The sequence below is a fragment of the Amborella trichopoda genome, chromosome 13 (assembly GCF_054954075.1).
Source record: "Amborella trichopoda isolate Santa Cruz 75 chromosome 13, AtrichopodaSantaCruz75HAP2 v2.0, whole genome shotgun sequence".
Classification (NCBI taxonomy): Eukaryota; Viridiplantae; Streptophyta; class Magnoliopsida; order Amborellales; family Amborellaceae; genus Amborella; species Amborella trichopoda.
In genome coordinates, this window is record NC_142348.1 from 19,238,761 (window position 1) to 19,252,020 (window position 13,260).

Below are 13,260 nucleotides of genomic sequence, written 5' to 3' on the forward strand. Positions count from 1 at the left end.
CGAAAATCGTCAGAAGTGGGGAGAAAATGATGTGACTAACTGGCGAATTTTTTTCGAGCAATCTATAGTGTGTGACATGCAGAGTGTCTGGTGGCATGATGTGGGTCGCCTCGGGGAGACCTGAAGAGACACTTGGACTGTCTCTGTCGCACATAGGGCAATTGGTTCCAAATGAAATTTCGGGGTCTCGTGTTAGTTTTCCAATTTTTTTTATCTTACTGATTTTCTATTTTTGAAAAAGTATTTTAATGCAAAAATACATAGGATCAAAAGCTCAAGGGGCCCCACGATGGATGCTAAGCTGTTTACACTCTGATCTATGTCAATCTCTAGGATGAGATCAACTCAAATCTTCCCTAAAACTGAGTTAATTATGGAAAAATTGAGAAATTGGGGTCACTTAAGCTCAATAACGGCATAGGTCTATTCAGATCTGATTCTTTCTTAAGTCCACCAAGCTTCTAGATTTGTGTAAAATTGCTTTAAAAACACATTGCAATTTTACTATCTAAGAAATAATAGAATAACAGGAAAATAAACTAAATAAAATAGAAAAAATAAACTAAATTAAATAAAGAAAGAAATACTCACCTTCCAAGGATCCGAAACCCAGAGTTTTAGGTTTTGATCAAGCCGTTCTTCTGATTTACAATACCATCTTCTTTTTGGATGCTTTTGTTTGCTGAAATTGATAGATCTAATGTTCTTTTACCTAGATACAGAGTTCCCAAGGCTGGAGAAAAAGCTCCAGATTTTTAGGCAAGATCTACCTAAGTTTTTTCTTGGGTTTGGAGGAGGATTTTGCTAGTTTTCTAAGGTTTTGGGGACCTCCTAAAGTAAAATCTAAATTTTGAGATTTTCGGTTATTTTTTTGGTTTTTTCTAATTTTTAAAAAAAATTTAAGACCTTTTTCTAATTTTGGCTATTTCTGGGTATTTTTCTTAATTTTGGGAATTTTCTCCTACTTTTTTCCTATTTTCAATCTATTTTTGCATGGTTTTTGTGAGTTTTGAGAGGGGTATTTATAGCTTGGATTAGGGTTAGGGTTGAAATTAATCAAACCTGATCTCCTAGCTCAATTAGAGTAATCTAGGGTAATTACTTGATTTTTTCGGATTTTTCCAGATTTTCCTAAATTTATCCAATTCAAAAACAAGTTTTACTGCATTATCGGGCCACACAACATGAGAAACGGTTCTGTGCACAATGCACGAAGCATCCCACGACCCGCACAACACGCGGAGCATCGGATGGGGCTCTCAGACCCATTTCTAGGGGTATTTTGGTAATTTTCACCCATAAAAACTCAAAGGCTTGTTTCTTTTGATCTATAAGAAGGATTCAGATGATTCTTAGACCGTTGGAAAGCTCTCGGAGTCTACTACAGCTTGAGACAGTTTTGAGCAGGTTTGAGACATTTCTGCTGGTTGTAGATTGTTTATGGTCTACTAGGATGTATGTGGTCCTTTGGACTCAGAATCAATATTTTTAGAAATTCCCTTAACTAGAATTTTGAAGGGGCTATCTACATGCCTTTAGTCCCTACGATTCTCTGATGCCTCTCCCTGCGATTCTCTGATGCCTCAGCCTGCCTCTAGGATAGTAGTTTCTGCTTATTCTTATTTTTCTTAGCCGCTCTTAACTTCTCTTTGATCTCCTAAAAAACATTAGCAATGGGCACATTGAAGGATAGACCCATATCATCGAGCATATCAGAATAAACCTGCTCTTCTTTCTCCTCAATGGCAAGAAGCAAAGGAGGTTGAGCATCAACTAGAATGACATCTAGAGTAGGCACTATCTCCGGCTCAGCAATAGCTAACTCGTTCACCTTGCCATCATCGAACACCAAACCATTCTCATTATAGACGCAGCCCATGGCATCTTCACATTGTGGCTGCCAATTGCACACATAGATTTACTAAACGTGAGCCGTACAATTCACATATCGTGAGGCTAATATAGTGGCCAAAACACTCGTTAAAAAAGCCACAGTTTTTTTTGACGCCACCATGTGACGCACTAGACTACTTATTGTATGTTCCTTCTTTTACTCCATGATGTTGCGCAAAACCATTCTCAAGATGTAGAAATATATCTTCTGAAGGGTTATCCACCATCAAAAGAGCCTTTTCATTATCTGGATCAAAAAGAATGAGGGCTTGTTGATTTATCTCCATCGGATGAAGCCAAACCTTCTTTTTCCTCAACCGCTAACCAGAAAGTCAGAAACCTCGATATGATGCTTCCGACAACCGAGATTAGCAGATCGAGGAGGAGCTTCTCATCCAATGATGGAACCTTTCAAAAGTCCCACCAAATCCTCCTCCCAAATCAGCTAATGATGTGCTAGAGTTCAGTATTTTTTGATGACTATGAATACCAAACGGCGCTAGACCAACATCTTGGTTCTACACGTCAAACGTGATAGGCCATCTTGGTTCTACACGTCAAAAGTGGTAGGCCTAGATCACCAGCCGATGCACTCTTTGGACCTTTGAAACCGTTGATGAAGAATAGTCAATAGGGTGGAATTAGAAATTTCCTTCAACACATTCAAAAAGCTAATTTCTAATCTACTTAAAAATACAGGTAGGGGTATGTCTTCCCCATTGAATTACCCAAAAAAAAAAAAAAAAAAATTGTTTCTTGCAGGCTTGACCTCATTTCTACATATGCAGTCCAAAAAGTGTGAAATATCTATCTTAAAGATAGGATGCAAGTAGGTGTTCCATCTAAAAACAATGAAAACTAATGGTTCAAATGTTTTATTACTAAAATTATTATTTCTAGTGTTTAAAATTTATTTATTTTTTCATATTCATATCCCGATGTTAGAGATAACAAGTCCTAAAAAATGAAGTCTTAAAATTCATCTCAAAAATAGATTTATTAAGAGGCCCGCATTTCTACATATGCGGGCTTGGCCGCATAAAAACAGGTTCAACAAAAAAAACAAAAAAGGGCTGCACTAACAAAATTTTGCCACTCGTTCCGCAGATCCTAGAGTCACAGTTGCCTCCATGGGAGGCCTAAGAACCAGCGGAGGAAGGGCCATGACGAAAACTTTCAATCCTAGCCCCTCTCCTACTTCGCACCTCTATCCAAACCTCTTCACAATCCAAGGACTGAGATGAACGAGTGACGCTCAACACAGTACCATTAGACCTGATCACTGGACCTCCTTCAAGAGTAATGTCAATAAGAAAGACATCTAGCCCTACCTGAAGCCTAATTTTCGTGGGAACTGGAATTGACGCAGCTCTCTGTCAACTCTGACTGTCACGACCCCTAATCAAAGCCTAATCAACCGCACAATATTCCCCACAAAAGTTAGCTAGTCTCTTAAAGACAGCCAAATTCAAGATATGCAAGGGCACTCCCTAAAATTTCGCCAAACTCTCAACCTTTTGAATAATTAAAAAAACAAAAAAAAAGTCAAAGGCTTCCACTGTTCCAAAGCAAGCAATTTGCGTCGAACTCTTCAAACTCTATATCGTAACACCTCAACTATCTCCCGATTTAAGAATAAAACTCTTCCATTTCTAAAGGCGTTAACTTCTAGAAAATAAGCCCAATCACTCAGTCATTGGATGGGAGGTTAAACGATCCAACAATCATTGACGAAGCCTGCCTACTATTTTATTGAAAATCCTTCAGATCAACAGACATCGAAGGGATAAGCCACCAATCGTCATCTTCTGGATCACCACCACTACTCTTTCCTGCCGTCTCCATCTCCGATCAATCTTTGAAAAGCCTCTCTCTCTCTCTCCAAACGATAACAATCCTAGATCTATTTCTTGCAAGGCAATTATCCAATCTTGCAATATATTATCTACACTGTTGAGTTCAAGATTTTCATATATTTATAGATCTCCTTAATTTGAACTATTTTTAGAGTTTAAAATTTTATAATTAAAAAATAAAATAGATTCTTAGGCCCTTCTAACAAATTTTTATAGCAAAATTACATGTTATGATAAACTTTAGAGGTGTTCCTTATTTCGATTATTTAAAATTGCAACCTTATGCAAACCATACCCTAAATATAAACCTCAATATCACCGAGCTAGGGATCCTGAGGATCGGGGTTATACCGTTAGATATTTCAGTAAAACCTCCCCTTACTAATATGTACCACATTTGGTGCAAAAGTAAGATGTGATGATCATATTCTGAGGTTTCTCTGCTAGAATCTCCTTCGGAACCTTTTTACCTAGACTCATAGAGTGGCAATTTCGATGTTAACGCATTAGTGTCATTTTGATGTGCTAGAGAGAGGTACTTTTTTTTATTTTTGGTCATTGAGAGAGACTACTTACCGAATTGCGTTTTGCTGAGAGAAACTAGTTATATTCATCAAGTTTTTTTTCCTCTTTCATCCTTTAACAATATTTATCAAGTATTTGTGACGAAAAAGTCCTCATGTTTGGTTTGCATAAAACTATTTTTGTGTAAGTATTTTCGCATCAAAGAACTCCCTCACATAATAAGGTTTGGGAGTTTTTCACAACAACCGGTCACAGCTCAGTTTTGCACACTAATTGGCAGCAAATTGGCATGAAAAAACTCTCATACCCAGAAATTCTTCATTATGAAAAGATTTTCACGCGTATCAAACAAGCTCGAAATTCAGGTTCTCTTATTATTGAGGGTGTGGGTCTCTCTCTTTCTAAACCACATTTACTTTTAGTTAGCCGGAAAAAGAAACAAGAGTCAACTATATATTAAAGTCTTTCTAGGCAGAAAGGGAGTAATGGATGGAATTTATTAAGTTTTGTTGGGGTGAATGCTTCTTTGATCCTACCTACCAGAACTAAAAGAGAATGCTTCTTTGGTCGTCTCGAGGAATCCAATCTCAACGGCATTGGAACCACACTAAAGAATAAGAAAAAAAGGGGAATAAAGCCAATGCCAAAACACCACTCTTTTTGTCTTACCTGAAGCGATCCTCCCTATGGTCTTCACATGAGAGAAGAAGCCTTTAAAAGGCTTGAGGGCTACCCACAAAATCCTAGAGCAAAGTCCTCTCTTAACAACACAACAAAACAAAAATAGGCCCCCCATCATTTACGTTGTCTATGTGAAAGAAACCCCTGCACTTTGTCTTCCTATCACAAGATCCCTTGGGCACCTCCGTCCCTCTCTCTTTCTATAAGACCTTCCACACAAGTAACAAAGCCACCCTTGTTTCCTTCCCAGCAATATATAAGACTTTGCTCCTCCTAACATTCCTAGAAATTAGTCATGATGGCCCCTCTAGCAGCAACAGCAACCCTCTTCCCCTGCAAGTGCTCCATAGGTCGGGAGCCCGATGCATCGCTACCGCTCAAACCCAACAAAAATATGGTGAAGATCAACGGAAACTCAGCAACAAGAGTTGAGGTGGCCACGGCTGTGGCTTCTATGACACCCCCTATAGGAATGAGAGGAGTTGATGAGGAGCTTGCCGTTTTGCCCAAAAGCTTCCGACAAAATATTCCGACAAAGAAACAGACAACCGATTCTTACAGGCAGGGGGTCCTCATCTTAGGTGGGGTTGGTTACCGACAAACCGTTGTTATTCGGTCTTATGAAGTTGGTGCAGACAAGACAGCCACTCTTGATACCTTCCTCAATCTTTTTCAGGTGAACACTACTCTGAAAATTCTCTCCATTTTCTGGTGGTTTATGTTCTAGTTTTGGCTTTACAGATTTTTCTTGGGGCAATTTTTCTTTTCGAGTTTTAGATGTGTCGAGATTATGACCATTTTAAAAATTAATGTTAAACAATCGTTGTTCTTAATGTTTATTATATTATCAGTCGCCGCATTCACAGATGCTATGAACGTATATCCCCGTGTGAGTGTGTGAAAGAGAGAGAATTAAGGGTGTCTCATTATAAGACTTGACATTTTTAATAACTGAAATTACAGAAACGTAATCACCTCAAAGAAAAAACAGCCTTATTTCATATACAACAAACTCAAGAAATGAAAACATTTTTACTCTTTTTGCCTTTTCTCATATTCCTTCTATAGGATTATCTCATCTTCCCGAATTGCTGCCTTTTGTTTCTTCCCTTTTCATTTTTGTTCCCTTCAAATGGCGTGTGCATTGAGAGTTCCTAACTGAAGTACAGAGAAAAGCTTAGCATAATGGGGGGCATATTAGACTAAGGCAGTACATGCAACCAGCCCCATGGGGAAGAGTTTCACACTTGGCCGTACCCACTAGCCCAGGCCATACTAGTGAGGTTTCGAAATCAATGAGGTTTCATACTGCAATAAAGGACTCTCTTTCTCTCAAAATCAAGGATGTATATGTCGTCATTTAGATAAGGATTGTAAGAAGGCCCTCAACTGCCCTGGAACTAATCAACGGAAATGTAGTTATTGGTAGGGCCGGGCCTAGGCGGAATCTATATAATTGAAAATAAATAATAATTTAAATAAAAGAAATATAGGGCAAGGCAGGGCCGGGCCGGCCCTATCATGGCCTTGTCCCAAACCCTACTTTTTCAAGGTGGGGTAGACTAGGCCAGGCCACCCGGCTTATTGCCAGCCCTAGTTATTAAACAGTTAAAAAAAAAAAAAATTATTGCACTTTACATAGCCGACTTCAATTAATTGAAAAAAAAGCTAAAATGATGATGAAGGAGTGAATTTCAGAACGATAATATAATTTCTCTAATGTTACATTTTCTATCCAATATTACGACCCTAACTCTTTAAAATGTCAAAAAGTGAATTAACTGGGAAGATATGATGATGATGATGAAGGAAACGGCGTTGAATCACGTGTGGATGTCGGGCTTACTGGGGGATGGATTTGGTGCAACCCATGGCATGATAAAGAACAACCTCATTTGGGTCGTATCTCGCATGCAGGTTCAAGTTGATTCCTATCCTATTTGGTGAGCAGTCTTGCTCCTCTTCAACACTCTCTCAACCATCTTAGGCTCGCACACATACGTAATATCTAAAGATAACAACAAGTGCCTTCTTAGTAGTCTTTTCATAAAAATTATAGTGCATACAGATCATCTACCTTTGGCACAATAAGCAATCATCCTTAGCAACCATATGTAAAATTTAACAACTTATATTGTCTCAGAAAATTTAAAAAATCTCTTTTTTTGTCTACTAACCGGATCAATAGCACACCCGCAGGTCTGCCAATTTCACATCTAAAAGCTAAAGGTAATTGTGACCTCCTTGTACCAAAATCAAATATTTTTTATTTTTTTACATATATCAACACTCATGCATTTATACACATGCTCCTACAAGAGCATATTTTGCACTTACTCCCTTGAGTGAGAGATCCGCTTAGGAGTTTTTCAATCAAAAATTTCGGAGTTCACTAAAGAATCACCATATAATTATGAAACATAAAAACATAAATTAACATAAAATCGGTTTTTTAATATTTAAGATGTCACATTTTTTGAAGTTACATTCATGATTCATTTTTTACTTTTGTTTTCTTAAGCTTGCTAACTAGGCTGAAAATGGTGCATCCCTTGAATTTAGAAAGGTAAGAATACAAGAGATGGCAGCCAGCCTAAGAACCTGGCTAAGCTTGGGCCTAAGCTAGCATATGTGGCCCAGAGGGCCTGGCAGTTCTTGGCCTAACCGTACCAAATAAAAGGGGAGGGCCTGGACCTAGCTCCACCTCTTTCCAATGGCCTAGGCAAGGGCTCTAGCCTGGTAGGCTCAAACTAGACCATTGTCGACCCTTAATAATACTCCTTGAATACATTTTACGTCCTTCATGAGTGAATGGAGAAAATTATCCACGGGAGCATAAAAACTTTTGACTAGATTTTATATGCCATAGACTCCCCTAAAATATAAGTTAAATTAATAACTTCTAATATTATATTTGTCAAAAAAAAACTTCTAATATTATGTAAGGAAAAGTGGAACCTAGCGTCGCCTCACTGTGGATAATTGATAACCTCTAAATTTTCAATGGTTTATCAAAAATAATGAAAATATAATGTAAAATAAATTATTATAAGGTGTTTATTTAACTTTGAAAAAAATTTATATAAGATTGCAACCCTTGAAATGTAGAATTGAAGTGCACCACAAAAGTCCATCAAAAAAAGCTGTTCTGATATTGAAAAATTATATAATCGATCATCTCATCATCGAGATCTATGAACATGAAAAAAAAACAAGATTCCAAATCCCAAAACTGGTGTAGCTTGCAATATATTATCTAATATATTATCTCGACCGTCCATATTAAAAAAATTTCTATGTTTATAGATCTACTTGATTTGAACTATTTTTAAAAGTTTAAAATTTTATAATTAAAGATAAAAATGGATTTTCAAGTCATTATGAATTTTTTACATCAAAATTACATCTTATTGCCTTAATTTGATTGTTTAAGATTGCAACCTAATGCAAACCACACGCTTTAAAAAACAAATTGCCTATGTACTTCCTAAATGTATTGTATAATGTGCACATTACAGTTTTAAGAGATCCAAAAATAATGGATTTTGATTTAGACAAAATATATTATAAAGTTATATTAGGAGGAACATCGCATTGAATGGTGAAAAGTTCTAAATGGTTCGAGAAAGTAACTTGTACTAAACTCAAACGTAGTGGGTAATGCTCTTCTGAGTATTTACACATAAGATGCCGGTAAGAAGGGAGGTGAAAAAGCCCACATAGAGTGGGTCCAAGAAAGGGGAAAAATGGAAAGTAATACAAAAGCATAAAATTAAATAAACAAATTCACATGGATTTGCAATCTTTATTCTACTAAAAACACCCAATGTTCCATGGACGCGAAAGCGGCCGCCTAGGCAGGCCTGCCAATACCTGGGCAGCCCAAAGGCAAGGGAGTTCGGGTAGGAGCCATATATTGTTTTTTGTTTGTGTGTGTTTAGTAAATTTGCCTGTGCATACACATATCCGTGTGCATGAAGTCTCATTTGAAAAATTTTAACCATCTTTTTTTTTTTTTTTTTTGGATCTATATATTTGAGAGAGGTCCCGAAGAGTTGCAGATTTGGAGGATATATATATATATATATATATAACAACAGATGGAAAGCTATAATTAATAATAATATAGGTGGAATTGAAACCGTCAGAACTTTATCATGTGGTTTACAATACATATCACTATATAAATTTTAATACTTTTTCTGAAAATCAAATCATAATGAAATTTTACATGTGTACTAAAAAATAAGGCACACAATTAAAAATATATAAAAAATATTTTTCAAAATATAAAATGATCAAAATACCCTTGAAAAATTATAAGGGTAATTTGATCATTTTAAATTATTGAAAATAATTTATTATATGTTTATATGGCGTGCAATAGTGTTAGGTATATACAAAAAAAATTTCATCTTAATCAGATTTATAGAAAAAAAATTTAAATTTAATTGTAACTGCCCGGCTATTATAAAGTTTACATATATATATATATATATATATTTAACCCATTTTATATTTTCCAAGGGCTACTTTTAAAATTATATAAAAAAGATGGGAAAATATAAATGACCAAAAAAATTTTTAATCTTTACCATTATATAAAGAATATTTAAAAATATATTACAAATCAAATTCTTTATTTTTTAGAATTTATATATATTTTGTTTGAATTTTTTTTTTGTAAAATACCGGTTGATCACCCTAAGCGCCCATAACCAAAACCAACCACTGGCTGGTTCCGATCTAACCGGGCCATTAGCGATTAGGTTGGGCGACTTTACGAATAATGGTATACATTTTAGTGATGCGCACCTAAAAAAAATATGAAAAAAATAATTCGTAAAATATAAATTGATCAAAATAGCCCCCAAAAATTACAAGAGTATTTTGATCAATTTATATTTTACGAATTGTTTTTTTTATATTTTTATTAAGTGCATAAACATGCTCCAAATTTCAAATCATTTGGATTAGTAAAAAAAAAATGAAAATTGAAATACTACCTGACAACTTTGACCATACGATGAAGTTTAAATGGTGATGAATATCACTTTATTTTTACCTACAGGCATTTTGTAGTATCTATATATATATATATATATATATATATATATATATATATATATAGAGAGAGAGAGAGAGAGAGACCGTGAGAGAGAGGAACCTCAACATCGAACACTTGAGGTCTTTTTTTTCCTTCATGTAAAGATTGAGCATATGGTCTTTTTTTTCCTTCATGTAAAGATTGAGCATATGGGTCCATGTGTATTTTTTTGTATACATGTGTGTGCATAGCCTAGGCGGTTTGTCAGCCAGGACGCTTACGGCAAGGCGGCCTAATTTTCGTTCACTGAAAACACCATAAGCAAACCATCGGACAAAAACAAAGCAATATAAGCTCTCTCTATCCGGATTTTCGTTCATTGAAAACACCATAAGCAAACAATCAGACAAACAAAGCAATATAAGCTCTAGCTCTCCCTCTCTCTCTCTCACATACACAGACAAAAGACCAAGGTTATCCACACTAACATGAAAAGTCGCCAACATGTATCCCTCTACAAATAAGCCGCCTATATGAAGAATCATGAACCCCCAACGTGAGAATACATCAAATCTCCCTTTCCTAGGTATTGGAATATACGTTTACGTCATTAATTTTTTTTTTTTAAAAAAAAAGATTGACAACACCCCAGTTAAACTAATACGGCGGGGCTTCAATCTTTTATATTTTAAAGTCACGCTATTGTAAGGCTGGCTATGGGCCAGGCAGCCCGGCCTGCAAATGTCTGCCCAGCCCTAAAAAAAGGTTTGGGCCGCAAGTTGCGGGCCTGAGGGCCAAACTAGGGCCAGTGCCATCGCAGTTCGAGCAAGCCCTTTTTTTTTTCTTCTCATCTTTTGTTTTTTCTTGATTTGTTTTTGACTCAGCCCTGCCCGGCCCACCCTAGCCCTGTAGGGTCGTGCCAAGCCGGGGCCAAGCTTTTGGGGACAATGACCAAGTCTGGCCAAGCTTTTGGGGACAATGACCAAGACTGGCCCTGCCCATCCTTACTCTATTGGAGTATTAATTATCAAAGATTTATTATTTATAATTTCTATTAAATAAACCAATGCATTGTGAATGCAAAACAATAAATATTACCATATGCATCCACATACAATCCATATACAAGCTCAATGACCCACCCCAAGCCATGTGCATGTGAGTGATAAAGAGTGAAGGAAAATAAGTAATATAGGTGTATCTCAATATCAGGCCATTTGTGTGGTAGGGGAGAAGTTGTGGAGATTGACACATGGGTTGGAGCATCCGGAAAGAATGGAATGAGAAGAGATTGGCTTATTCAGAGCCAACGGACTGGACATATATTTGCACGTGCAACTAGGTATCTCTCTCTTGTCCATAAAGTTGGAAACTTAAACTTATCCTATAGAAATAAGGTGCACTTCAAAAATGAGTGTATTAAAGTTAGAAAACCTTCAAATTAAGATTGAGATATATGAATATAAAGAAACAAAAGATTTCAAGTCCTAAAAACAATGTATTTTGTACAAAGTTATGAACCGTCTATTTTCAATAATTTTAAATGTTTATAAATCTACTCGATCTACACTGGTTTTTAAATTTTATATTAAATGTGAATTGTCAAGCTATTATAAGGTTTCTGACACCAGAACAACACCTCTCCAAAAAATCTAATGGTGTACTCTACTTGTATAGTATAGTATATATATATATATATATATGTATATGTGTGTGTGTGTGTGTGTATTATCGTAGTACCAGTATAGTGAAGGTATAAGCTGAACACAATGGAAACAATTGAACAGTACTTGGGTGATGATGAACCAAAACACAAGGCGCCTATCTAAGATGCCTGAAGAAGTGAGAGCAGAAATATCACCATGGTTCATCGACAAGAAAGCAATCAAAGAGGATGTCACGGATAAAATCATCAAGTTGAATGATGCAGCCACATACATCAATTCAGGATTGAAGGTAAATACCATTCCTTCCAATAAACAGCACAACAATAACAATAATAATAATAATAATAATACTAATAATAATAAAAAACAAAGAAGCATGCCTCAGTTGGATGGCATGATAGTAATTATCCAGCAATAAGGGACCGTTTAATGTTTATAGATATCAAGAGAATAGTGGGTTAGGGATATCATCTTATTCTGGAACTACATTTCTTAGCTTGTTCTCTGAATTTAACATGAGATACTTGGGGGTTTTGCAGCCAAAAAGGAGTGATCTTGACATGAACAACCACGTCAATAATGTAAAATATGTCGGATGGATGTTGGAGGTAAAACTCTTTCTAGTTCTACGGCATTCTATCGAAGCAGGTCCCAAAAACAGCAGCCTTTCATCTCCCGTCAAGAATATTCCTGCCCTGATAAGCCCCCCACCCCCTTCTCTCTCTCTCTCTCTCTCTCTCTCTCTCTCTCTCTCTCTCACACACACACACACACAGACAGAGTGTCTCTCTCTCTTTCTCTCTCTGTCTCTTACTCACACACACACGCAAGAGAGAGCAAGAAGCCAAATAGTAAGCAAGAGAAACCAGAGAGGCCAGGCTTCTCAAGTACAACTGTTTCCTCATCAAGCATTTTCTTTTTTGTATTCAGACAATTCCAGAGTCATTCTTGGAGACCCACCAACTCTCCAGTATTGTACTAGAGTATAGAAGAGAGTGCGGAAGCTCAGATGTGGTTGAATCACGATGCGAACCTGATGAGAATCCGAAACCAGAAGGGGAGAGCGTGGATTTATTTGGAGGCTACCCATTGGCACCTCAAATTCTTGAGGGGCATGGGATCTTGGGACCATTTCATGCATGGCCATTAAGTTATACCCATCTTCTCCAAATCAAAGGTGAAACAAAGAATGAGGAAATTGTCAGGGGTAGGACTACATGGAGAAAGAAGTTCTCCATCATACCATTTTCTTCTTGAATAGTTTCTTTCAAGGACCAATAAGATGTATGTAGATTTAGAAGTTATAGATTAGAGCCTACTACAGATTTCAATTGTTTGCTGCAATTATTGTGTTTATTAAATGTCAATAGTCCAAGGTAGGTGCCAAGTGCCAAATTTCTGAATTTAAGCATTTGTTAACAAGCTACCGTTCTTGTAAGTCCCAAACAAAACAGAATACGGTTTGTGATTCTGTTGTCTTCATAGACATCTCAACATAACATTAGTTATCTATATCATTTTCCCTTTTGCTTCTTTTTTAATTGAGTTGGTTAGCTTGTATTCAGCAGGACTCCATAATGTTTTCACCTAA

At 36.5% G+C, this 13,260-nt stretch overlaps 2 protein-coding genes across 21 annotated transcripts in view; one reads left to right on the forward strand and one right to left on the reverse strand.

Moving 5' to 3' along the window:
- The window catches only part of PSS1 (phosphatidyl serine synthase family protein), an 87,824-nt gene that overhangs the window by 45,888 nt on the left and 28,676 nt on the right, over window positions 1-13,260 (reverse strand). For 3 of the 16 annotated variants that reach the window (XM_088856539.1, XM_088856544.1, XM_088856552.1), the window contains one exon: window positions 6,630-6,963. The exons of 9 other annotated variants lie outside the window; for them this stretch is intronic. In XM_088856539.1, coding sequence (XP_088712665.1) covers window positions 6,919-6,963 — 45 coding nt within the window. In that variant the 3' untranslated portion in view covers window positions 6,630-6,918. Of the gene's footprint in view, window positions 1-5,896; window positions 6,356-6,629; window positions 6,964-13,260 lie in introns of those variants that run through there. 4 more of the 16 variants (XM_088856545.1, XM_088856541.1, XM_088856540.1 and 1 more) reach the window with 3 other exon arrangements.
- Window positions 5,158-13,181, forward strand: LOC18433853 (palmitoyl-acyl carrier protein thioesterase, chloroplastic). 5 transcript variants are annotated; one of them, XM_006843932.3, is made up of 6 exons: window positions 5,158-5,631; window positions 6,765-6,898; window positions 11,231-11,344; window positions 11,790-11,958; window positions 12,209-12,277; window positions 12,600-13,181. In XM_006843932.3, the coding sequence occupies exons 1-6, from the start codon at window positions 5,251-5,253 to the stop codon at window positions 12,924-12,926; spliced, it is 1,194 nt and encodes a 397-aa protein (XP_006843995.2). In that variant the 5' UTR covers window positions 5,158-5,250; the 3' UTR covers window positions 12,927-13,181. The 5 variants fall into 5 exon arrangements, with proteins under 5 accessions (XP_006843995.2, XP_088712679.1, XP_088712680.1 ...); XM_088856553.1 differs by having other exon boundaries at window positions 12,209-12,755; XM_020667131.2 differs by lacking the exon at window positions 11,231-11,344 and having other exon boundaries at window positions 5,187-5,631.